This window comes from Melospiza melodia, chromosome Z (genome assembly GCF_035770615.1).
Source record: "Melospiza melodia melodia isolate bMelMel2 chromosome Z, bMelMel2.pri, whole genome shotgun sequence".
Lineage (NCBI taxonomy): Eukaryota > Metazoa > Chordata > Aves > Passeriformes > Passerellidae > Melospiza > Melospiza melodia.
This window is the reverse complement of record NC_086226.1, coordinates 32,037,655-32,064,123: the sequence shown is the minus strand read 5'-3', so window position 1 is coordinate 32,064,123 and position 26,469 is coordinate 32,037,655. Positions and strand designations below refer to the sequence as shown.

The following is a 26,469-nucleotide window of genomic DNA, read 5'->3' as shown; positions in this document are numbered from 1 at the left end:
AATGTGATTAATATTTTCCATTCAAATGTTGAATGCAGAGATGTTAAAACTGTTATCTTCTGATGCATTGTACACTAGCAGTCTTCTAAGCAAACAAATGACCGTATTTTAGACACTAAAGCATGTTTAAACTGACTGTAAAATCCAGTTAAACTATGTGTACAGCTGTCTGTTATCACAGACATAACATTTTGCACCACAGCCTGAGAGGCAAATGCTAACTAATGCTGGGTTTGCCCAGTTCTAAGGCATTCTGTACTTTTTGGCATTCACACGTACCATTCAAAAGACTTTTTCTTTGGTGTGGTTTCAGCTGGCAGTGCAGACTAGGGGGACCAAAAAGAGTGAAACATAAACTAGACTGGTCACCAGAAACACAATATATTTGCCCATTAGAAAGGCAGTCATGTTTTCTAGGACCACACTTGAAAACCTAGGCAATTGGAATTTGCAGAAGTACCAAGATGAAACCTTTCAGTCATTTTTAGTACTTCTCATTAGTTTACATCTAACTAGGGCATCAACAAGCTTTCTAATACAGAACTACTCTGCTTTTCCAGAATTGGAGTTGGTCTATTACAATTCAGTTGTCACACGTTTTGTGAATTTTTCCTCATTAGGATGCTAGGAACAAGCACTTTATGTTAGAAAGGTGCTCCAGAGTTTTAACAGCTTTTGTAAAAGCTCTGTTCATCCTGCAGACTTCAAGACAACAACCATCAGAAATTATGCTGTCCATGGATAAAATAAATTAATTTTCAGTAGAAATAGTTAACAACGAATGAGCAGAAATGTTTCCTCCTTCTCCTCCTCTCCAAAATGGATGTGAGCACTATTACATTAAATGCTGACTTCTTTCCTTGTTACAAAAAAATTTGTGTAAGATTCATGGGAAGTGGATGGACAGGGGAACCAGGTAACACTGTGTATCAACATCCAACTATTATTGAGACAAGTAAGTATAAATTCAAGTTCCATTGACTCTTACATCACTGCTTTATTGGGGCACAATGAAACACCTACTTTTGGATGTTGTTTTCTGTTAAGACTAAAAGGGAAGCAAAGAACAACTACAACTTACAGTGTTTGCTTGTCCACTATCATCTGTTTAGCTCCATTACTGTCATAAGATGAGCAAATAAAACATGTATAGGCAGTTTAACATAAATTCATAAAAAAGAGTCAAGATACAAATGAAATGCAGATACTGGTTTTGGATATTCTACTACCCTTTAACTGCCCTCTCTTAGATTTCTGAACGTTTCTCGGCAAGAACAAAAATAAGTTTTCTTGTTTGAAAAACTGCATTTTCTGCAGTTTCTGTATAAACAAAAATAAGTAGAATTTCTGTAGCAGAAAGAAACATACAAGGTAAGCCATCATTATAAGTAACCCATTAAAATATGTTAAATAATACAAAAGCAGAACATGTGAAAATTTTAATATAATGCTATACTTACATTATTTAAAAGAAAAATTTCTTTAGTATACTGCTAGTTATAGGCAGCATAGCTATTCATGCATATAAAGATACAAAATCACAAACACTCTAAAAAAATCAGAATAGTACAGAATAGTAAGTTGCTTTTACTATGGAACAACAAAGAAATGTAAACTCCGAATCACAGGATGAACCTGCTTTTCACATTGTTAATGAACTGCATGCAGGCATAAAAAGCACAGCTCAGTTCACCATGATTACAGAAGCTGTCCACCCATTATGTGTACCTACTTAAAACAAAGGCTGAAAACATCACACTTCCTCCTGTTCTGCTACAATAACAACCCAAAGCCACTGGCAAGAACTGAACAGATTGTTTAAATGTTGGTGGGTTGTTTGGGGTTTTTTTCCATTTTATTTAAGTCCTCATGGCTTTTATGAAAGATACAAACAAGACCACATAAGAAAGCATGTGCCATTTGTTTGCTCTAGTCTGCTGATAAGGCTCATGTTTGGGAACTCAGCCAAATGTAACTTCATATTTTTACAATTAAAATTTTCAAATTCTGTGTTATTTGAACCAGGAAATTTAAAATACATAAGATGCCAACTGGCTAAGTTTACACAGTCAGCGCTTACTGACTTGGCATTTTAACTGCTCAAACAAAGTCTAACAATGAAGTCATGGAAAGATGCTGGAAAGGCTGAAACATGTCCTTGTTCTAAAGGTTCTAAAGGTGACTTACAAACTAAAAAAGTTAGGCAACTTGTTTGGTTTTGATAATGTGCTAACAAAGAACTGGAAGAGCTCTGGGAGCTTCTTTCCATTTTCAGTCTACCAAATCTTGTCTCCCATATTTGGATAGAAGCCCTATCAGCCAAACCAGGAGCACCCAGGGCTTCAGAAGAACCAGCCCTCTCTAGAGATTCTCCATATGTCTTTTAAAAGGCATTACTTTGGTTTTGAAGTAGAATTCCTCTTTCTACAGTATAATTTTTAATTCTTCAATGTCTATACTGTTGTACTACTCGCTCGTTGCTCACTGAGTCTTCCCAGTGGATAAAGCCTTACTACTTGTGGTGAGCACATAGTATTGGGACATTTTCTATGATCTGACTACAAAGCTGATGAAGATTTGTATTTAAATAAATATACACTGCCTGTAGGAAAACCTACAAGTGTGAGCTCCAATCAAAACTTCTCCAGTTAGGACTAGCAGGGTAGACTGGACAGACCTTCTGGTGCAGTAATGCATGTAGCCTCTCCCATAGAAGAAACAGCTATAGTCTTCCTCTGATACCAGCAGGTTTTGAAAAAAACAACCCACTTGTGTGTTATTAGCCATGAAATGTCTCTGTTACTGAAAGCATATGATACCAGACCAGTTTCAGAAGGTAACAGGAAAATAACCCATCACAACAGCATGAATCTCACTCCCTTAAAAAGCAACAGAGATTGTAAGGGAGTGGAAAAGGAAAATTAATCATATATTAAAAAGACCGATTTATCTTTCATATAGACAGGGCATAGCAGTCCTTTTTTTTCCCCTCTTACTGTTTTAATTTTCTTCAAGCAAAGGCATTGCTCAATATTACTCCTGTCCTCTGACTCTGACTACACACAAACTAAGGCAGCTGTAATTTTATACAGTTTCTAAATGTGACGATTCTTTCACATTTTAGCTCCATTTCCTTAAGGTTACGTTCAAATATTGTGAGACAATATTGGGTAATGCGGCAGCAAGCAGACAGTGTTACATCATCATGTGACAGCTATGGGGAGGCTGACATGGCAAAAAAAAGAAGTTATCCAGGAGCATCCTTTCTCACCAAAGCTCTTACACAGATGAAACACCCATCTCCTTTTACTGCTGCAAGGGTCATCTGGCTAGGATTGCATGCCTAGCTCTTACCCAGCAGCTCCCTGAGTTGAAGCCCATGCAAAGCGTATTCATCTGAGGGACAGAGGAGGAAAAAACCCTACAAGGTGGATAATAGGAAAAACGGTGATGAGAAAAACCCTGTCTGCACAACAAATTTAAGAGCTTAGGAAGCAAGCATAAGAGAAAAGCACTGCTTTTATACTGTGATATAAAGTTTTAGGTGCCAATATTAAGCAGTCTGATTTATTCATTAATTCCAATACCAGTTCTCCATGGCGGGAGGAGGGAGAGGGGGGAAGCTGAAAATGTTAGAGAGTTCCAGGTTTCAGTGCTGTTTGGATTTTCCAGTGCTTTAAATTTTGATGCAATTCCATCTAGATAGATTTTTTACCTACAGTCTTGTAAATCATATAAAAACATATATGTAATATTTGTAAATATTCTAAAAACACAGCAAGTGCATTCTTTAAAGCCTATGTCTAGAATTAAGTTTGCTTCAGGTAAATAAGACTATTTGCTTTATTTTACTTTTCACAAACAGTGATCAGAAAACAGTAAGTCATTCAAGTAGTTTTTAAAAATAATTCTCTTAAATCCTGGCATGCAAAGGAAATGGAATTGCCTGTATCTCAGGAAACATTTAGACCACTTTTTCAGGTCTCTTTAGTAAAAACCATAGCCAGAAATTTCTCAAATAAGAACATCATAATGTTAAGAGAGAAGAAATCTGGAAAGCACAGATGAAACAGCATGTTAGTCAGTACTTCCTCCATGTTCATGAATTGCAAGAGGCCAATTATAGTAATTCCTAAAACAAAACTTGAAAGAAAGATATCCAAAACTCTGCCAACTTCTCTACCCTCACAAAGCAAATATGAAGACAAGAGAGCCAGACAAGAATGAGCTAGGACACTAGCATACACTGTCTCCAATTCCCACAAGTGCACGAATTTTCTGAACTTGCATGGGCCTGCAGCGAGCATTTGTGTTGTACAGAAGTAGGAAGATTGCATCAAGTTGAGCAAAGCTTTAGCAATTAATACATAGAAATTATTTCACCAAGAATGCCTAGGGAATTTCCCCAAGTAGACCTTAAATGCATAAAAGAGAAGGTATTATCCATTACAAATGGGAAGCTGCTTTGCTTCTCAAAATTAAAAAAACGGAACCAGTATTTCTTGAACCATACACCAGTTCTGCAATAGAAAATGATAAATGCAGCTTAGTGTTTTGCACCTCTGGAACTTTATATCCCTCTTCTGCAAATGTTTTGGCAGAGGCTAAAGAAAACTGTGTACAAGTGTTTCTGTCCAATATGTACCTTCCATTCCAAAAACCTCACATACATGCCCAAGTATCTTTTCATGCATGCACATCAGAAGTATTTACCTACAAGGAGCTCAGGGCTAGATGCACGAAAGTATTGGGATATTTAGAAGCTTGAGACAACACTCTCCCATTGTCTACCCTATCCAGGCACTGGTTCTCCCTAATCACTTAATTTTCCAAATAAGACCTATAGAACAGAAGTCATTGTAAGGGATGTATGCCTTGATACTGATATGTTCTATACCAGCCTCAGTGGGACTCTCAAACCAAGTATTTCCAGATGGAAATGTGGGGTTTCCAACTTGGCACATTCTTTGCTGTAGGACTCATTCGAATGAATCCGAGACCCAGACTAGGGTGCACAAGACACCAAGAGAGGTCTCAAAGCATTGACCTGTTGATCCTCGACTGGCATGTGGTACAGAAATGTTCAAATACTTTGTCTGTCTCTTCTGTAGCCGGAACATTAACTCTTCCTGCAGAAAATTACTTAAACTCTAGGAACTCAAGATGAAAGAAAAGGAATCCTGTAAAATCTCCTATTGAAGATATTGCCATTTCATAAAATATCAATTAACAATATTAGTAAGATAGCTAACAGGTTGAAAATATTTCCACAGTCCGTTGGTACATGTGTTTTACACAAATTACACAAATCAGATCACATATGATATCCTCAGCATAGAAGGCAGAAAGACCTGAATCCCAAAACAATTAAAAGCACAACAGTTAACACATTTTCTTGGTTAGATGCAGACAAAGCAATGGCAAGGCTTACATGGCTTTGGTTCATAATTCTAGAGAAAAAGAAAAAGCCCACATATAGGGGAACTTTTATCTCCGTGGCTCTTTTTGCATAAGTTGCAGAAAGTTTTTAAACAAAACCTCAGAAATGCAGAGTTCTCAGTCCATAGCACAAACTGCATTCAGAAATCATATTCAGCAGCTCTTCAGCTAACTGCAGTACAGCAAAAGCATAACAGGGCAAGACAGTTAAAATTACAGAATCACAGATTATGCCAAGTAGGAAGAGACCCAGGGTATCACTGAGTTCAACTGAGCCCTACAAAGGACATGCCAAGAGTCACACCAGGTGCCTGAGGGAATTGTCCAAACGGAAATCTCCAAAACAGGAGCCTGTTCTAGTGCCCAAAAACCATCTGGGTGAAGAACCTTTTTCCTAATATTCAGCCTCGACCTCAACTGACACAACTTCAGGCCATTCCCTTGGGTCATGTCATCAATCACACAGAGATCAGTGCCTGCCCCTCCTCTTCATCTCACAAGGAAGTTGCAAGCTATAATGAGTTCTCCCCTCAGTCTCCTCCAGGCAGCACAGACCAAGTGATCTCAGTTATTCCTCATCAGGCTTGCCCTCCAGAACCTTCAACATCCTCATGGCCCTCCTCTGGATGTTCTCCAGTAGTTTAATGTCTGATACTGTGGCACCCAGCAGTGCCCTCAGCACTGGAGGTGAGGCTGCCCCAGGGCAGAGCAGAGCAGGACAATCCCCTCCCTTGCCTGGCTGCTGATGCTGTCCCTGATGCCCCCAGGACACGCTTGGCCCTCCTGGCTGCCAGGGCACTGCTGGCTCATGTTCAGCTTGCCATGGACCAGAGCCCCAGGGCCCTTTCCATGGCACTGCTGCCCAGCCTCTCGTTCCCCAGCCTGTCTGTACATCCAGGGCTGCCCCATGCCAGGTGCAGAATCTGGCACTTCCCTTTGTTAAACTTCATATGGTTTGTGATTGCCCATCTAATTTTTTATGGTCTCTCTGCCCTCAAGGGAGTCAGCAGCTCCTCTACTTTAGGGTAATCAGCAAACTTACTGTTCCTTTTCATCCTTTGTCCAGGTCATGTATGAAGACGTCAAAGAGCACAGGCCTGATGATAGAGCCCTGTGGAACCCCCCCAGTGACAGGTCCCCAGTCTGACACCACCCCATGCACTGTAACCCTTTGTGCCCAGCCCATGGTGTGATTGTCCAGCTGGACATTTTGTCCAGGATACAGTGAGAGAGAGCAACGGAAGCTTTAGTGAAATCCAAAAAGATCACACCAGTTGGTTTCCCTTGATCAACTTAGTGGATTACCTTGTTATAAAAACAGGAAGACTCAATAAGCAGGATTTTACTCTCATGAAGCTGTGCTGGATGTGACCAAGGACTGCATTGTCTTTCAGGTGTTTTTCAACACCTCTCAGAATAAGGTTCTTCAGAACTTCACCAGGCACTGACATCAGACTGACAGGCCTGTGGAAGGGGTCCTCCTTCTTGCTCTTCTTTAGAACTGGGACAACGTTTGCCAGCTTCCAGTCAACTGGGATCTCTTAGGATTTCCAAGACTGCTCAAAAATCAATGAGAGGAGCTTCATAATGATATCACCCCACCCTCTGAGCATTCTTGGATGAATCCTATCAGGCCTCATAGATTTGCAGGGATCCAGCTTGAGCTGGGAGGGTTGAGAGTTGATCATTCTCACACTCATAGTCCTCCAGCTCTATGCACAGACACAGGCAAGCTTTGGTACAGCTGCCTTGGCTGTAGATCCAAGGGAATATCATCTTGGGTTTTATCAGAAGTAAGTAATATATTTGCATTATGTAGCAAAAAAAGAGTACTGCTTCTAATTTCAGGGTTCATAGTTTTAAAGGCATGGCCATTTATACAATGTATCAATCAGGCTGCTGCTTCTGCAACTTTTAAGGCCACTTTGGTGTAATTTTACTGCTTAATGAGCTTGTTCACTAGAAAATAAAACCCTTGAAGAAAGACATATCAACCCTATTTTTCATATGACTTCTTATCACAAACACAGTTTCATAGCTATTGACTATACAAACAGATGTTTGTGTAGTCTATAGAGACAATATTATTTCTCAAAATTGGCAACTATCCCAGACAGTAAATTTAAAACAAAGCCTTTAAGTTGCAAGAACACCAAACAGTTCATATTTTCATCTGAAGTTTACAGATTGGCATTGAAAAGCTGTACCTTCTTAATAGTACCCTTTAAGAGTAATAAACCAGCAATACGGAGCACAAAACATTACTCTCGGTTTTTGTCTAGTTTGCTGTCTGGTAACAGAAACAACAAAAACCACACAACTCATAAAACTCTGTTCCTGTCATGGCCACGTACACTCAAGAGACCACCCTCTGAAGCCCCTGCCATATTCCTATGACTACTGTGTGCCATGGATGATACTGTGAACACAGTGCTAGCTCAGAGGTGCTGGAGCATTAACAGCTGCAAGCAGGGGAGCTGGACATTTCTCCAATCCGCTCCAGGACAGTGCCTAGCCCAAAATCAACTCTACATACTTCATGCTCATACACTGCTCTAATTATTTACATGAACCTTCAGCAGTTCAGCAAAGTACATTTTACCAGTAAGCGTAAATTCAAATAGAGCTACAAAAGAAATAAGGATGGTTTCAGCACATATCTTATTATTCCCAGTCCTCTCTTCAAAGGCTTGTTTCCAAAAATACTTCAGTGAAGACCTCCATATAACCTTAAAGCCTGAGGCTATTTTATTTAAATAGTATATACAGTATGCTGGATTTTCACATCTAATACAAGTATCTGTCCCTTTATTTTTTCCAGAAGCTTACAGATAATCCTTTTAGATAACAACTCACTTTAACATGCTCTGCTCCCAAACAGGAGGCATTGCCAAGGCCACTCATCTCTCCAAATCTAAAATATTTGAAAGCTGTTATCAAAACACAATACCACAGCAGCTAGCAAAGAAAATCCTCAAATGCTAACCTTCACACTTCTCTTTCCTCTTCAAAATAAAATTAAGATTGTTCAAGTTTACACTCACAATTTTTGATATTTGACAGCATAATGGAAATCAGACTTTGATGCATACAATTTTTATGAAAAGCTTATTTTCTTAAATAACAACAAATTGTGCACTTTGTAGCAAATCTCTTTCCTCAGATGTTCCCAGTTATGCATAACCTCTAGACAGCTGTCTTTCTGCTCTGTTGAAAAAACTTTTCCAACTCTTTTTACCAAACTTAGTGTACTGTTTTAGATGCAAAACTCCTGGAAATTTCATGTAAGGACAAAAAGACTGATTTGCTCTGAGTGACAATTCACTTGGGATTTAATCTCCAAAATAATTTTCTACAAAACTCATGCATTTTCTTGGGTAACTTATGGATAACCATTTCTGCAGAGCATATGTGATGTTTTATTGGCCTTGGTGTTACAACTGAAAGGCCCACACCCTCCTGAACTTTGAGTTGAAAACTACAGGTAAGGAAGATAACAAAAAAAAGAATTAATGATGGACTTACCTACTTGCAATGGTAAAGAATGTATGACTATCAATAACTTAACAGCAGCATCTCCTCATATACAGTACTTCAAACCTCTGTTTCTCTGGACACGTGTCATTAGTTATACAGCAGCTTTTTTTTCATTTTTGAATTTCTTTCTTTCTGACAAGTCACAAAGTACCTTACAACTAGCAATCTGAAGTTGGGCAGCATGTTTCAGCTAGAAAGATGCTGAAAGGATAACAGGTGACCAGCATGTGTTCATGATAATAAAGGTGAAGGTTGAACAACTAAGAACACTGTAGCTGACCATTACTATTTCACAAACACCACAGGACACCTGGCTGAACAAAGATGCCCCAGCAGCCTTAAACATCTCATCAGACTGACGCTGCAAAACACACACTTCCGTGTGCACCTTGAACAGAGTGGCCAATCAGAGGAGTACCTGCATCATCATGTTACTTCATATTCAGTACCTAACAGAAAAAGATTCAAGATACCTCACATACCTCAGAGTAATAGATGTTTGCATACCACTTGATTTCCAGCTTGTAAACAAGCCAAATAATTTTTAATATATAGGCAGTTTAGTTCAACGTGGTTACTTTGAGAGATATGCAGCTGAACACAGCAACTTCTGATTAACAAAACTCCCCACTATGTTTAGGCTTTTGGCACATAATAAAAATTCTCATTGATGTGTTTTTTGTATTTCTAGAGAGAGTTTACCTAAGCAAACACAGGAAGATTGAACACAAAGCCAGCAAGCCAGACACAAGGCAAATTTAGGCACTGGTTCCTATATCGGTTGCATGTCACTGGTACATAAAAGTTAAATTGTTTCAGAAAACACAAAAGGGTCTTACCTTTCTGCACATGGATGATGTCTGGAAAGTTGGCCAAATGCCCCTGATACAACGCTAACAAATCCATCACAGGATCTAGGTCCTGCCGGGGCTGATCTGCAAAGAGGTCCCCGATGGCATCATAGGCTTCTGCAGTGAAGGCTATGGCTTGGTTGAGGCCAGCTGAAAAGGCTTGCTGGTCCAGCTCAAATGCCTGACTGAGGCACTTGAAGGAGTGCCCCACCTTCTGGTATTCCTTCTTGAAACCAGTGACTTGTTTGCGGGCAAACTCGTTGGCCGTGTGATTAAGTTGCAGGGCACTCTCATCCATCTTCTTGGTGAAGGCTTTAAAGCCATCCACCTGGCTTTCTACCTCCTGCAAGTCCAGGCTGGCCCCAGGGCCTGTGGGGACACTGATGGTCAGAAAAAAGTTGGCACCCACCATCTCATCCTTTTCAGCCTTGCGCTTGCCTTGTTTCCAGGCCTTCTCATCCGTGCTGGGACAGGTAAGGAAGTGCTGGAAGGCATCACACTGAGCGAGCACAGGGTGGCTGCACATGTGGTCCATCCACCAGGCCAGGCCTTTGCGACGTTTGGAGATGAAGTCCTCCTCAAAGCGGCCAGTGGCCTGCTTCTCTGGCAAGTGTGGCACGGAGATGACAGGGAACTTCTCAGCCAGGCGCCCATAGAGCCAGTCAAAGTGCTTGTAGCGGCGGTGCACCTGCTGCCCGGTATGGCTGGGCACCAGCTTGTAGGCGATGTAGCTCTTCATGCCCTTGAATTTGGTCTGTTTGGTGGGGTCCTCGATGGAGCACTGGAAGGGGTACGGGTTCTCTTGCCACTCGGGGCCCCTGGGGCCCAGCACTACGCACAGCTTGTCCCCGTCCTTCACGAAGCCCGACGCCTCGCCCAGCACGAAGGCCTCTCCGCCGGACTTGACGAAGGTGGAGAAGCGATTGAGATTGCGGCTCACCGTGGCCGAGCTCTTGGCGGCGCCGCCGCCGCCGGGGGGGTGCGGGTGTCCCGGTGGGTGCCCCGCGCCGCGGGGGCCCAGGGATGGCTCGGAGCGGGTAGACAGGCGGTACCGGCCCGGGGCGCCGCCACCCGCCGCCTCGTAGTCGGGGTAGGAGCTGCCTAGGGCGCCCGGCTCGTCGGCCACCGTGGAGCTGTCGTCCCAGTCGTCGTCCCAGTCGTCATCGCTGCCCTGGCTGGGCTGGTAGGAGCCGCCGTAGGGCGGAAAGGGATACCCGGCGGGGGGCGGCGGGAAGGGCTCGGGCGGGGGCTGCTGCGCCGCCGGCTTGAAGGCGGCGGGGGGCGGCAGCGGCTCGAATCCGCCGACGGGGACGTTTGCGTAGCGGGCAGGCGGCGGCGGCTCGGCGGCGGGGGCGCGGATCACCTGTACATAAGAAGCGGGGAAGAGCCCGCGGTCCCCGCGGCTGTTGACGCCCTCCAGCCACCCCTCGATGTCCTGCTCGCTGCACAGGCTCAGCACCTCGTGCTCCCGCAGCGAGATCTCACCCGGGTTCTCCGATCTGAAGTCGTACAGCGCCCGCGCCCTCAGCGCCATCGCCGCCCACCGGGGCGCTCGCTGCGCCGCCGCCCCTCACCGCGTCGCGCTGGTGGGGCTGCCGCAAAGAGTGCCGCCGCTCTCGGGCTCCTCGTCCCGTCGGCGGCCTGCCCGGTGCAGCTCCCGGCGCGGGTCCGGTGCCGCTCCCGGAGCCGGCGGCGGGCGCGGGGCCGGGCCGGGCCGTCCCACGTCGCCAGTTGCGCTAATCCAGAGCCGAGCGGCAGGGCGGAGCAGCCGAGCCCAGAGCGGCCGCCCCCATCGATGGCCTCCCCCCACCCTCCCCCCTCCGTACGCCCCCTGCCGGCCGCGGGCCCAGAGGGGGCCGCGCCCAGCGCCCCCGGGCCCGGAGTGTCCCAGCCCCGCCGGGCCTGCGCCGCTCGGCCGCCGCCAGCGCCTCCCGGTCCCTCCAAGGCGCGTCAGCGCTTCCCCGCGTCCGGCCGGGAAGCCTCCCGAGCCCCCGCGTCTTGTCCCCGCGCTCCGGTGCGGGAGCCGCGCCAGGCGGTGCTGAGGAGCCGCGCCGGTGCTGCTGGCGCTCCTCCGGCTGCCTGCTGCGGCCTGAGAAAAAGAATGTCAGCGTGCGTTTTGCTGGTGGATAACGCGTATTTTAGCCTTCGCAGAAAATGTAGTCATGCTACTGATGTTGGTTTTCTGCGGAACAGCCTCAGTCCGGTCGAGGTGCTTTTTTCCCTGCGTGATTATTTCCCCACCTGTTGCTCCTGTGTTGTCTAGTCATATGGATCCCGTCCCGTTAATCATCTTTTACCTCTCTTTGGATCCCTAGGTAGAAGTTTATCTCAAAATTTCTACCTGTTCACAAGCAATTAGAAGGAAGTGTTTCAGAGGAGATGTGACAAGTTTCTGGTCCCCAGTTCTTCATGTTTTCCCAGTAGCATCCAGGTATCCTGCTTATTTCTCTGCCATAGTTTAGAGAGTATGTTACTTCATAGATTTGTGTGGAATAATTTGTCTTCACCTGGAAGCAATTCACTGGAATGCTACAAGACCCACGGTTTCCTTTCACTGCTGGTTTTAGTGTTTGGTACCTGGGGTTTACTTTTTACACTTTTTCAGACCTTCATTTTCTCCACAATTAGTTCACATATCATCACAGTACTTTCCTGTTACTGTTGCTCAGTTTGTCTACTCTATTTTTTTTTAATATGTCAGCTCACCCCAGTCTGTGCATGTTAGCCCCAAACTCCTTTAATGCTTAAATCTGGAGGTCTGTTTTAATTACGGAGTACAATGACCAAAGAAACATGTAATTCACCACACAACCAGCTCCTCAGTAGCCAGCCCTGTGGAACACGTTTGTGTTGCAGCAAGTTTACAGAGAGCAATTCTGAGTATCTGCAGCTGTGCTAAGGTGGCCTGGTCATCATCACTCACTGCTGACCAGCAGGCCCTGAGGGGATCCTCAAACCCTGTGTGAGGACCTGTTATTGCTCCTAGAACCACCACAGCTCTCTTTTCCTCGGTCAGTACCTGCCCCTGCAGCCGATGCACCGTCAGTGTCTGCCTGTCACCCCGGTCTGGTTCTCTTCTGCTAGACACAGAGATAGCCATTGCAGCTGGCCCACAGCCACCATGCTGCTGTCCGCCCGCTGGCCAACTTACAGCAAGGACTAAAACCCCGACAGGAGATACATGTGGATCAGTTTGACCTTGGCTTTAGATTTCATCCCAAATTCTGACTGCTGCATATCAAGGTAAGGGATTGGGATTTTGTATTCCTTCCAAAGTTACTGCTAACATTGATCTGGGAAATCTTGGGCATTCATGTGAATCCTCACAGGTTAAACTACAGAAGAATAGTCCTTGATCTGCCTTCTCTATACTACTTAATGCATCATATATATATATTTGACTGCACCTGATCCTACTGCTTTCCTAAACTTTTCACTCCAATTCATCTAAATTTCAATGTTCTTAATGATTAATGTTGTTTTCTCTGAATAGATAAAAAAATATTTTTTGTCACGTGAACAGTACTAGACAGATGCTGACCAGCTTGATTTGTTTTAAACAGATATTTAAGATTTCCTCTCATTGGAGAATGTGGAGTGACAAACAGATGCCTTGCACAAGTGCAACGCTGGTTCAGGAATGGGATTTTCCTGCTCCAAGCGGTCATGCTGACTGTGCCTGTCAGGCTGTGGCTGTCACAGCCAGGGCAGGACAAAGGGACAACTTTGAGCTGGGCATCTCTCTTACTTCCTGGGGTCTGGTGGAGGTGGCAGCTGTCCTGCTTCCTCGTGCTCCCCTCAGTGCTTTTGGCCTGATTTATCTCTAGTAAGTGTTGGCTTGATATTTGCATCTCAAAGGAACAGAAGCAAAGGTGTCAAGTCCAACAGGGACAAAAACTGCTACCAGGAGAATTTGAAGGTGTAAGATCTATAAAGCTAATGAAAGTAGTATTTCTTAGTTACTCAGGTGAAAATTTTAAAGTAGTTATTCTTTAAGATCTTTCAGTTTTATCTGAAGACTTTAATAAAAAAATTATGTGACATTGAGTCATGTTTTTTCCAGCACTGATGTTTTCAATAAAGCAAAATACGAAAGGAAAATGTGTGCTATGTTATTTTCCTAGTGATCAAAACTGCAAAAATAATTTGGAACAATAAAAAGGTTACAAATGACGTTTTCCATAATTTCCCACCTGTGAGCCAATTCTGATTACCACAGTGCTGAGGCACTCTGTTGTGCATATTATAACATCTTAAAACCATCAATTATTATTTTCAAGAAAACTGACCTGCAAAATTAGAAGCTATTCTAACAAACATTTTAAAAATGTTAAAAAAACCCAAAACAACAGCTTTCAAAGTCCTCAATAACCATCTGCAGTGCCAAGTAGAAGAGCTGGATTTACTGAGCTTTTCTCTTGATGTTTGGGCTAGGAGAGACAACAGTTTCAAAGTAAGAATGGTACATAGTGACTTAGAGCATTTTAGCTGCACAAAGCAAGTATCTCAGTGTTTTGTTGGTCAGGCATTTCTACCATCTTCATTGGGAATTGAATTTTCAGAGGCAAAGTGAATGTTATTATAAAGACTAATAACCTGTAATTCAGTGAAAATGTCTATTATTTACTGTGTATCAAGGGACCTGTAATTTGAGGGAGTAAAGCTAAAAGCCAGACTAAAAACAAATGGCTAGCATGTATATGGGGTATCTCATTGTATGTGAGTTAGTTGTCTCAAGACACCCTTACTATGTGCTAAAAGAGATATTTGAAAGCACCATGATTTTTTTGCTGATCAAGTACAGAAAATTAGTGTAAAAAATTTGGAAACATTTAAACATTTTTGAAAAAAGTATGGTTTTAATCTATCTTTAAGTAAGAAAAAATGAATGAAGAGAGGCTCTGAACTCAAATGTAATGGAACCTTATATTGCCCTGTGTAACTTCTCATTGAAGGTGTCAAATCTTTCCATCTTTATTTTGTTACTATTCCTTTATGCTATTAATTTGCTGCTTTAGTAAGAAAAGCAAAATGAATTTTCATGAGAGAAGATGAAACTTTGGTGGCACTAAGCCTTTTCTTTTTGATGGTACTCCTCTGTGGACCCTGGACAAATGTTTGTGTGGACATTGAGCAATGCTATAATAGGAAATACACTGAATAGTGCTTCGTGCAAGAAAATGGCTACAAATAGGTTGGTTTTCATCCATATGATTTCTAGGAGCAAGTTTGATTAAATGCTTACACAGTATATGTGATTTTTTGGGGGGATTTTGCTATTTGTGGTAAATCTGTAGCTGGTGTTACTACCTCATCATAACTAGAGCTGAGCTTAATTTTTGGAAACCATACAGATTGATAATAAATTTCACTTAGTAGGGGAATAAACTGTTTTGCTTCCATTTTTATGTAATCTCTGATAGGGATGTCACAGTTTGGGTGCCTGGCAGGGCTGCCACTAGAGGGCACAAAATGATTTTAAACACAAAATTGTTTCAACATTTCACTTGCTAAACGTAAAAAGCTAAAGGCAAGTAAAGACTTTGAACTATCAAATCAGTAAAGAAAGGGCTATAAATTTGAAAAAACATGTTATTCTAGTGGGTTTTTTTTCAGTTTGTGAAAGATGGAATATGATTTTATTTTAATTGTTTTAAAAAATCTTACTTGAAAACATAAAACTGAGAGAAATGAAAACACTTCATAGTGTTCTATAAACTAAAATTTAGGAGAAGATGCAGTGAGATATAGAGGGAAACAAGATATTTTTCAATCGCAAGCATGAATTAAACAAAACTTACATTGCTTTTTTTCAAACTATATTGTGTAACTTTAGAGATAATTGATCAGGAACACTGAGGCTTTTGCTTGGCCTTTGCGATATGTATCAGCTATCTCAGCCCCAGTCTGTGTAATAGGTGGCTGCTACTCTGTCATTCTCCACTCTCCATTTAATATTCCTTGGAATGTGTGTCTGTCTCCATTTCTTGTCTGAAGGGATAATGCTTCAAACCATCTAAGGATGCTGTCAGGATAAATCCTTTATTTATGCAGTTCTTCCATGCTGTGGCAGGGGTGGTATGTGCTAGGTTGACATTCTGAGGGCGCTGAGTCTCTCGTGGTTATGGACAAATGGGTCCATGCCAACTGCCAGTCCCTGGGCCTGCACACAGGCAGAATTACCTGCTGAGTAAAGACTGAGACAGCAAAAGAGGATGAATGAGCCTGTTGTACTTTGTCCTGAGCTACCTAAGTCCTTGAAGGATTATCTCAATCTTACATTTATCAATCTAATACTTTAGTAATAACAAATACTTGACAAAAAGCAAAACTGAGAGCTAAGGGGGTAGCTGATGTTGAGGCCAGCATTATACCCATGGACCATATAAACGTGGCATGAAAGTAAAGTTATCCCAACAATAAACCCATTGTATAGGATGAATGTCACAGTATATTAAGAATAAACAATTGAGCACTCATTAATTTCCTGCATCAAGACCTCCTTAGCAGGGTCTGTGGTTATGCTAACGCTGAGGTTTACCATGGGAAAATAAATACTCATGGGCTCTAAAAATCCACAGGACTTGAGCTGAAGTTGCTCTGGTCAGTGCAGAAAGGTGCCTGGCAGAGGCTTGTTGCCCAGTGAGGGACTAGTCACTGGCAGCTCCTCAGTTATATATGTCAATGGGTCAGGATGGATGAGGCTTGAGACTAGTTTATGAATTTTTACTGTCTGTCATTGAGTTTTATGAGTGACTTCTCGATCTCAGCCTGGAAACCAGGACAAGTGCTCACTAGCTTAGGCAACAAACCAGTTTTGGTGGCATTTTGACCATCAAAGTATCTTATATTTTCTCAGAGCTTGTGTTTAAGCTGATACAGTGCATTCTGTATCAGGAGATAGTGGCATTTCCATTAAGGCTAATTAATATTTGGGTATTTATGGGATATTTTTTCTCTTCAAGGAGAAAAATTTTGTTCATATTGTTGCTTGACGACATGGACTACTTGAAGGATGGCCAAGGAGTTACTCATTTGTCTGTGTCAGCTCAAGACATGGAGAGTTCTGAGAAGCTGAGTGACTCAAAATGACACTACATACAGTTTTAGCTTCCGTGTTTTGCTGGTCTTTTGGAGAACATAGAGGCCTGCAAATATTGAAGTGGTGAAGAAGGTTCTTGCTGTGCTTGCTTAGGGCCATGTATTTGTGAGAGTGAATGACATTAATTCCCTATCACAGGTGGTGTAGCCTGATGCTTCCTTGTTTTGAACATTTGTTTTAGGATGGAGTTCAATGCAGAGATGTATAGGGGATCCCATACCATTAGTAAAATCCTAAGAGATTATAATTTCCTAAGAGAAACAGTATCAGAACCTGTCTCTGATTGTTCTGTATGCATTTAGAGTGTTTACTGCTACCCATAAATACAAACTGTGCTCATGTAAGCAGAATTATCCAAATCTAAAATACATTTTTATAAAAGGGCAAGTGAAAGTAGAAATAGAAAAAATAAGGAGTTGGTAGCAATATCAATTGATACAAGAGAAGGCTCAAAATATATTAAAAATTATATGGTCAGTGGGAGGTCAGAACATATTCAATTAACAACAGAATCCTGGCAATAGTTTAAAGAGTAGGACATGAAGATGGCAAAATTACCAATGATGATACAGGTATCCATAAGGTACAAAGGTATTAAATATATGCAAAGTTATTCGATATGTACTTCTGCTCTATGTGGAAAGATTATGCTTACAGTTTTTCATGTTGATAAATTAATTTGTGTTCTATTAGTAGCTAATAAGACTATTTAGTAGAAGGCTCTATGCTTTTATATCTTTGTAACTCATAAAAGCAGTGTAATAGAAAGACTGTCCCAAAAGCTGTCCGGAGTATTACTTTTCATTTTAAGATAAAATTACCACTGAACAAATCTCAGGGGACTAGGGAAAACCTGCTCTTTGTAGACCATGATGATTATTAACACTTTAATAACTGATGGAGGGGTGTGATGAGTTTTCCATCAACTGAAGTCTTGAAATAAAGATTTGATCTCTTACTTAAATACGTGGTTTTTTTCAAACATATTATGGGCTGGCTTAGTGAGGAAGTTATCAAATGAGATAATGCGCATTCTGTTCAGGGTGTCACACTAGAGATCATCACTGATCCTTCTGCCCTTTAAATCTGGAATAAAATAAATCTGGGAACCTTATCTGTCTCGACACTAGTCATTTCAGACTGAGGTTTCTAGCAGGTTTAAGTTAAATATTGCTATGGTTATTATGATAAGGTCTAGAGTTCATATTTCTTCACTTACTTGTCTCATAGTCTCCTAATCTGTATTGAGTCTCTCAGTTTCATTCCTGGATCAAGTCCTGAGGCTCCATATATACATTAAGGCAGAGGCTGTTATTTATGGAGTGTCTTGTACAGTACATACTAATCATGCCACCAGTGCTTGGGTAATTGTGGTAAAGTTGCAAAATATAATTGAACTGCTATTAAAATGCATACAGCTGTCACCAGAGCAGGTAGCTTATGAGCTTCTGTCTGCCTTGTAAGACAGAGTACAAGAATTAAATTTTTATTAGTCACACTCTACTCTGAAAATCATTCCCCTTCATTAATTTTTCATGATAGCTATATCAATGGATCATTTTTAGCTAAGAGTTGGACTTATTTAAACCCAACATCCAAATTCCAGATTAGTTTATTCACAGACAGAAACCATGCCTGCTCTTTGTGCTTACTCCAGTGTGCTGCTGTGATGTCTGTGGGACAGATAACTTCTATGCCCAGACTGAGAAGGGAAGGGTATATCCTGGAAAGTGAGGAGTGGAACTAAAAATAAAGGAGTTAGTGCCACTGGAACCCAAAACATTCTCAGATCCCATCTTGCTTCTTGTTGGAAATCTGACACATACAGAGAACTACTCATGGGGTCCCTCTGGGTGTCTGAATCATCTGCAGGAGCTGTCAGCTTCTACTCCTGGTACTGTGGTGGAAAAGAGGAATGTTCCAGCCAGCCCTGGAGGCTGCGCATTAGCACCTGAGTGAGGAAGTCGCTGGATCAAACCAGCTCCATGCAGAGCCAGTGAGAAGGTTAACTGCACAGATTAGCTACTTTCTACTGATTCAGTAAACCAGTTTGAGCTGATGAAGACTTGACTAGGAATTTTGAGGTGGCTAGTTCAGGTAGGGCACTTCCACTTTTATTCCCATGTCGTCCGACTCTGCTAAAAACAAATGAAACTTTTAGAGATTCTGACATGGATATATCTGCTTACATGATGAAATATACAATTAGTAGATAAGGTAATTGAAGAGATGTGCAATTGAAAAGAAAGGTAGTTGAAAATAGTAGCTGAGGTAGCTTCATCTCTTTCAGCCTAGCATACCAAGGGTTCAGTCCATGTACATGTTCCTTTTCTATTAACAACCAAAAAATTTTGAAGTAATTTTAAAACGTATTTCTCAGCCCCTAAAAATGCTTATTTTACAAAAAAGTCAAATATTTCTTGCAGAAGATTTAAATATTATGTCTTCAAGTACTTTTTAATATATCTACTGGTTTTGACTTGGGATTGAGTGTATTTTCTTGACAGTAGCTGCTGTGGTGTGGATTCGCTGGAAACAGTGTTGGTAAGAGGGATGTTTTGGCTCTCCCCGAGAGCTGTGTGCCAAGGCCTACCTGCCCTGGTTCTACAGTTTTCTGTCTCCTCTTCGTGCACAGACCTTCCTGCTGCCGCTTCTGTGCCATGTAGCAGAGCTCAGCAGTCGCATGCTTCATCCATCGCCAGTGCCCACTGGGGTCAGGGGCAACCCAAAGCACAGTAAACACACCAAGGAGCATGAGAGGAACTGTAAATTATTCTCTGTTTGCACCAGTTCCATTTGTGCAAGCGGCTGCTAGACCTACTTCCCCTTGAAAAGGCTGTCATCAGCAGTGTTACCATGAGGCTAAAGAGGGTTACTTTTAAAGCAGAAAAGCAGCACAAATTTCATTTGTGGTGAAAATGCAGCCCACCATGGCACAGACAGCAGAAATCTCCACTCTAGCTTTAACCTGAATGGGGAGCCCTGAGCTGGAGTGCCATGTTTCTCAAGTGTTTTTGGTTTTTTTTTTAATAAGGGATGACTTTTCAGCCTGAGCACAGAAGCAGAGAGTCTGAGTTTTCTGGACCTGAGCACACAGGGACAGTACTTCTGGCTCCAGAGTTAGCACAAGTGGGGCCACCTCAGTACCCAGTGTACAGTAAAGGTGTAACTGTTTAGACTTAACTTCTGTGTTCACAGTGTGGGGCTATTGAGCTGCGGTCCTCTGGGTGGGAGGGGACAGCAACTGTCTCTGTTAATTGGCAAAGACAGAGGTCTGCATCTCTTTCAAACAGAAGGTGTACCTAATGTTTTCAGAAATATTTCTACTCACTTTAAAAACCAGTCTTGTATGGTTACTCAGATTAAAAACTAACATTTTGATTCCTGGATATGGAGTAAGTAAGGATTGTGAGACCTTTCTGTCTGACCAGGAGTGTTACCACCACGATACACCAGATATTTCCTTTTCTCTTTTCCAGTGCTGCATCTAAATTGTTATTGAGTGACTGGTAGGTATCATATCAGCCTTGGCTCACTGTATTACCAATATTGGACCCTATAGAGAGATCTCAAATGCCCTGGGTGCAGCAGAAACCGCAGCAAGGCAACGAAAGGCATTTTTGGGCTTTCTGCCCACAAGAATCTTATGGAAATTTATTTTTTTTTACCTTCTTTTTGGAGACGAGTGCCATATTGATACATTTTCTTCTGTATGAAGGCATTTTTCACAGTGCTTATATTCATGCATTAAATAATCTTTAGCCATTTGGAGGAGCAGTTTGATCAATTACAAAGGTAATTCCTCACTGTTGGGAGCTGAGAAGGCTCAGTAACACTTGGTCTGCAGGGCTTGCACAGGCTTATCACTTATTCTGGGCCAGAATTTTATAGACAGCCAATTTCACAGTTCCTAATTTAACCACATCAGCATGTCTTAAACCTGTCTTAATCTGTAGTTGTTCTGAAATCCTTTGCTGTTGATTAATATCTCAGTCTGTTGCCCATGAGCAATATTAGCACCTTTCTATGTGACATTCACATTCAGTTCTAATCAGATTATAAAAGTAAAATATCATATAAGATATGTGAGAACAGATCTTTCCAGATTATTCAGAAACTGTCTGCCAAGTACTTTGAGGTTGTTCTGGTAAACACATAAAAATCATGCATCCAAAATCTTTTGATAAATCACTACTTTAAAAAAGGGAGGGAAACATTTCCTATGCTCTTCTTGATGCTGAAATGCAGGAAGTCAGTGGCAGGTCCATACTCCAGTGTGGTCCGTGTTACATGAAGTCTCAGGTACTAGGTCAGGTAAAGTTCCCATTTACCAAGGAGCATGGATATAGGCTTTTGTAAAGATCTGTCTACAAGAGAAGGTAAAGTTTGGCTGGGTAAATCTGTGCTATGGCTGGGTCAAGGTGTTCCAATGTTTTCTGACTGAGTGACACTGTGAGCAAGTACAGACTTGGGCACAGAGTGATGCAGAGAGACTTGCAATACAGAACAATCAGATGTCACATTCTCCACCCAATTTTGTGAGGCAAGCCTGTGTACATAAGCAGGCCTGTGTGTAACCATGGTATTAACATATATAGAACAGATGATATGATTTTGGCTGTATGATCTAACTTCTTGCCAAGTTTCCAGTAGCTTAACCATGATCTAATTTGAAATAATTAAATCAGTTATGTTTTTTTTAGATCATCATTCTCATCTATAGGGCTATGAATATCATCACTACAGTCATAGCTAGAATAGTTTTTATAACTTGTAATTTTAAGTGATGAAATTTACAAAACTCTCTGTTTTTACAAAATTTACAAAACAAACATCACCAAAACAGATTGCTAACTTGTGATCCTGAACACTATCCCAATAGTTGTGCCATGAGGTGGTGTAGAAACCATGGGTTTAAGCTTGTACAGTTTTTGTAAATCTGGTCTGTAAAGTTTAAATTCTACACTAGACCTGCATCTAGAATTCAGTTTCTTAAGTCCATGTTACGTCTTCTACCAGATTGCTGTCTGATGAAGCTCCTAGATGTAGAAATCTAGATCTGATTTGCTATTTGATCTTAAACTAATATGCAAATTGAACACAAGCAATATGAGGGAAAAGCGTGGGGTTGAATAGAAGTGCAGGGACATATGTTTTATATTTGGTTTTGTTTGTTAGAAAACATTACAGTCTTGACTTCTGGTGTATTAAAAATATAATTGCATGTGATGGAAATTTACAATTCAGAGTTTATTTTGCCTTTCTTGCACAAATTTTTCTGACTTTTTAGCACAATTAATGAGTAAAATACAAGAATTGTACCACCCACTTTTCTAAAACCAATTGCTTCAAATATCTTTAAGTCTAAACAGCAAAAACATAAATCTTTCTCATAAAGGGACGTGTGCCGACATCCAAGCTTGGGATTTTAATTTGAAACTAAAGGAACTCTCTAGCTTCAGCCAGTGAGACCCCAGGTTTTGTTCATCATAGTTTTCTTGTATTCCTAAAATTGTATTTGCATTCAGTTTCATTTGAATATGGTTTTGATTTGTCCAAACAGCAGATGGCTGTGATAAAGCGTCTGTTTTTAACTTGGCACTTTCCATTCCACATTCCTTTACTATTCATAGCACACCAGTCATAGTAGTCTCCAGTACACATAAAAGGAGGCAGTTCGACTTGCAGATGCAGTTACCCTCAAATATGTGAGTATTTACAAACCCATAGCATTATTTCTTTTCAATATTGAGAAGACCACATAGATAGAGAAGGTGGATATTTTTTCACCTCTGCCACTCTCATGAAATGTGAGACACTGGAACAGAAACTAAAGCTGAGTCTGCAGCAAGGAACCCCTGTATTTAAAATTAGATTCATGTAGGGCCTGTGTTCCTATGGGGAGAGGGGGATTATCATTGGCAGAAAAATTTGCTCTTGAAGACAGAGTTGTGGGATTGCCTTAATTGTAAAGCAACATGGACAATTAAATACCCATCAGATTAAATTACAAGATTACCTAAAATGTGCAGGAAAAAAGGCATTTGTGCGAGAGCAATGTCTTTTTATTACTGAGGTTTTACAAAGAAGAACTTGGTACTTTTGTAAACAAAAATCTTTTCTTCAGTTGTTATGTTAAACAAAACCAATTTTCAGAAATGTCTTTAAAAGTTTTCTTTCAAAGTAATTTGACAGAAAGTATAATTTCTATTTATTGTGTTTTCAAGCAAATAAAGTCAAGTAAATACATTTTTTTTGTTATAGTTTGAAACATGCAATACACTTCTAAAAAGTAATCTCTTGAGAGTTTTTTGGTACAGAAGCTTGAACTGTGGAAATAGGGATTTTCTCTTGATGGTATCTTTCAGTTCATGTGCTTTTCCAGAGAGAAGAATTTAATCTCAAAAATTAGAAAACAGATTTTTAAAATTTCTATAAGATTCACAACTTGTCCATTCCTTCTTTAATGTTTATGACTATGTATAACAAATGCTTACTGCTTAGAAATACAATTCCCGCTACTTAACTCAAAACTGTGCTCCATTTTCAATATGTTATCAAATAGATTTTTTCTTTTCTTCTGCTGAGACTAGCCTGAGTTTGCTACTGTTTGAACAGCCTGTGTTTTCAACCTATGTGTAGGCAAGCAGTACAACAGTTTACATCAAACAGTAAACTCAGCATACAAAAAATATATACAAATAATTTCCTTTGATAAATACTGCTACTTGCTTACTACACCCTACAGCATCGCATGACTGACATAATTTTGTTACATTAAGAATGATTTTATCTCACCGATAACTACAGACATGGTTCTAATTCTTTTCCACTGAGTTCTTCATTTCAACAACCAAAATGCCATCATGGCAGAAAAGTGCAGACAAGTCTTTGTTCTCCACTCCGTCGGGTAATTTGTATTGTCTGGTGAAGCTTCTGGATATGAAACCATGCTCGTCCATCCTGGGTCCGTGCTGAGCTTTAATCAGGAGCCAGCCTTCAAAAGTTTGGATAATGATATCTTCGGGGCGGAACTGCACAACATCCAGCAAGACCCGGAATTGTGTGTTTTCCTCCTCCTGGCCGCTCTTCCCACCCCCAGCCGTGCTTTCTGGGGCGCACCTTTGGTCGCTCGGCGCAGCGGTGGCAGGGCCCGGCAAAGCATATAAAAGGTGGTTCAGTCTGTGTGCCTCCAGCTCCTGGCCAACAAACTGCTCCTGGTAGCGTACGGGAGTTTCCACCCAATGTCTTATGACAGCTTCTGCCATTGCTGAGGCAGAAGGATCAGCTGCTGCTCCTGCTGTGCTGGGAAACTGCAGAGTCACACTGAGCTTTTCCCAGCCTTGTGTCTTACCCACAGACCAGTCTATCAGTTGATGTCGCCTTTCACTTTTAGAACAGGCAGAGCTTAACATTTAATACAGTGTCCTGTGCTGCAGTGCTGTGAGACTTGTTTCGTCTTTTATCCACTAACAATAGAGCACTATTTATAGCACTGCAGTCTTGAGTGGCTCCAACACATGCATGGCTTTCATGCAGGAATAGTAAAAGAAACATTTTAATGCATGTCTTATTGCAATATTGTGCTGTATATAATTATGAATAATGATTACACAAATAATGTGATTTTTTTTTTATTTAAATGGAAATTCAGTACTTTGGTTTTTCCAAGGGATATGTGGTAATATGTACAAAATCTGTGTTTCTAATTGAATTGTATGTTCTAATTGAAATGTGTAGCTAGTGAGGGAAGAGGTTTAATTACCTTGGCAGCAGGAATGGAGCAGATCTCAGGTTAGCTAAACTGTGAAGTTAGCAAGTGCATTGGACATTTTTGCAGAAGCTGTGCATAGGTGAAATTTGGGCATGGTCACCCCAGGACACCATGTTTTTGGTGGGGGGAGGGAACTATCTCTGCCCAAAAAAGGGGAGTCTGTAGGGCTGAATCTGCAATCTTAATGACCTACAAACACAGCAGAGACATCTCCAACATGTCAGGGAGTCAGCCACAAGAGTGCAGACAGAACTACAATGAAAGCTCATGTTTCAGAGCTTCCAGAAGAGCCTAGAGTTATTTTCCCCCAGGGGCATAATTCTAAATCCTTAATGCTACCACATTGTCCCAGTAACTCCCATCTTCTGTTGCTTAACAGCTTGAACCTGTGATCTCATCTACTGCATGTGTCTGCAAAGCAGGACTGACGACTTCCAAGGCTCTCTGAGGTGTAATTGTGGAAGCACAAAATGTTTGGGAATGGAAGTGACCTCTGGACATCATCTATATCAACCCCCCTGCTAAATCAGCTTCACCTAGAACAGGTTGCACAGGATCACATCCAGGTGGGTTTGAAGTGTCTCCAGAGAAGGAGCTTCTGCAGCCTCTGCCTTGTAATCTTCTTGCCGGTCTATGATTGCAGGGCAGATAATGCCTACAAAGGTCAATAGTTTGTTTAACAAGAGCTAAGAGAAAAGTGCAATAAAGAAGGAAAGTAATTTCTAAATTTTAGCATGTTTGCTAGAATATCACTCTAGCTGAGCTTGGTAATGTGAAGCAGAATGTGTTACAGCAATTGATGGGGAAGATTTTTTTGTTTGATTTGTTAGTGCAGTAAAAGTTGCCCTATAGTTAGAAATAATCAAATAAAAGACTTTTATTCCTTCTTGTTTGGCTATTGTTATTCAGAGTTCTCTCTCTCCCTTGTCCTTACATGTTCCATTACCATAGTTATTATGGGATCTTTGGTTGCTAATGGAGTAATGAAGAAAGAGGCATCTAAACTTCAATATTTATCACATATTGACTTCTTTATTGCATTAATAGCAGGGCAGAATTACCAGATGTATGTGTAATTAAAGCTTTAAGGCTGCCATTTTATTTTAAACTTATAAAGGTTGTATTGGAATGTAAGGAAATTTTCAAAAGTTCAAGATAACTTACATTAAAGACCAACTGTTTAATTGAGTGTTGTGAAAAAGAAGTATTGTGAATAAGGAGAGTGAGGCTACTTTATTTAACTGTTGGCTCTTCTCCTGTTAAAGTGTCCTCCAGAAATAATTTTAAAATGCAATTCTGTATGTATGATTGACTAAAATAGTGATAAAGCCAACCTAGATCATTGCTTGTTATCTGCTCAGGTGTTTTCTCTTTTGCTAGCAAATGATTCACTTGATGAAGAAACTTTAACCCTGACGTGAAGCAGTATGCCTGGCTGGTTGTGATATTATGCTTATACAGATTCCTGAAAGCTATTGCTGTCCCTAATTAATTCTGTGATGGTAGCCTGACTTATTTTACTTAAGTTTTGCACTTCATTAATAAATGTACTGTACAGGAAAATCACTTTTAAATTTTGTTTTATTTATTCCCGTTATCTCTGGAAAAAGATACACTTGCCCATAGTTACACTTCAAACGGAAACCGAAGTCACCGTCTCACTGCAAGTCACTGTGGGACAGCTGTATCTATTCCCAGAAACAGTTGTGTTAGTCTTTCAAATGTCTGTGCTAAGCATACTTGAAGCTGTCTGGTCTAATTAGCAC

The 26,469-nt window shown here is 41.2% G+C and overlaps 2 protein-coding genes and 1 long non-coding RNA gene across 11 annotated transcripts in view; 1 reads left to right on the top strand and 2 right to left on the bottom strand.

Annotated features, from left to right (window-relative positions):
* The window catches only part of SNX18 (sorting nexin 18), a 98,494-nt gene extending 87,108 nt beyond the window's left edge, over positions 1–11,386 (bottom strand). For all 8 annotated transcript variants that reach the window (XR_010031117.1, XR_010031118.1, XM_063180045.1 and 5 more), the window contains exon 1: positions 9,816–11,386. Coding sequence is in view for 6 of the 8 variants with exons in the window: in XM_063180045.1 (XP_063036115.1) it covers positions 9,816–11,361 (1,546 nt within the window). In the remaining 2 variants the exon portion in view is untranslated. The remainder of the gene's footprint in view (positions 1–9,815) is intronic.
* Positions 11,387–11,875: 489 nt separating this feature from the next.
* Positions 11,876–26,269, top strand: LOC134432056 (uncharacterized). 2 transcript variants are annotated; one of them, XR_010031202.1, is made up of 2 exons: positions 11,876–13,070; positions 25,083–26,269. It is a non-coding gene; the product is annotated as an uncharacterized LOC134432056 (long non-coding RNA). The 2 variants fall into 2 exon arrangements; XR_010031203.1 differs by lacking the exon at positions 11,876–13,070 and adding an exon at positions 22,572–22,637.
* Positions 23,117–24,473, bottom strand: HSPB3 (heat shock protein family B (small) member 3). The gene has a single exon (XM_063180446.1). The coding sequence runs from the start codon at positions 24,342–24,344 to the stop codon at positions 23,748–23,750; it is 597 nt and encodes a 198-aa protein (XP_063036516.1). The 5' UTR covers positions 24,345–24,473; the 3' UTR covers positions 23,117–23,747.
* Positions 26,270–26,469: the final 200 nt, after the last annotated feature.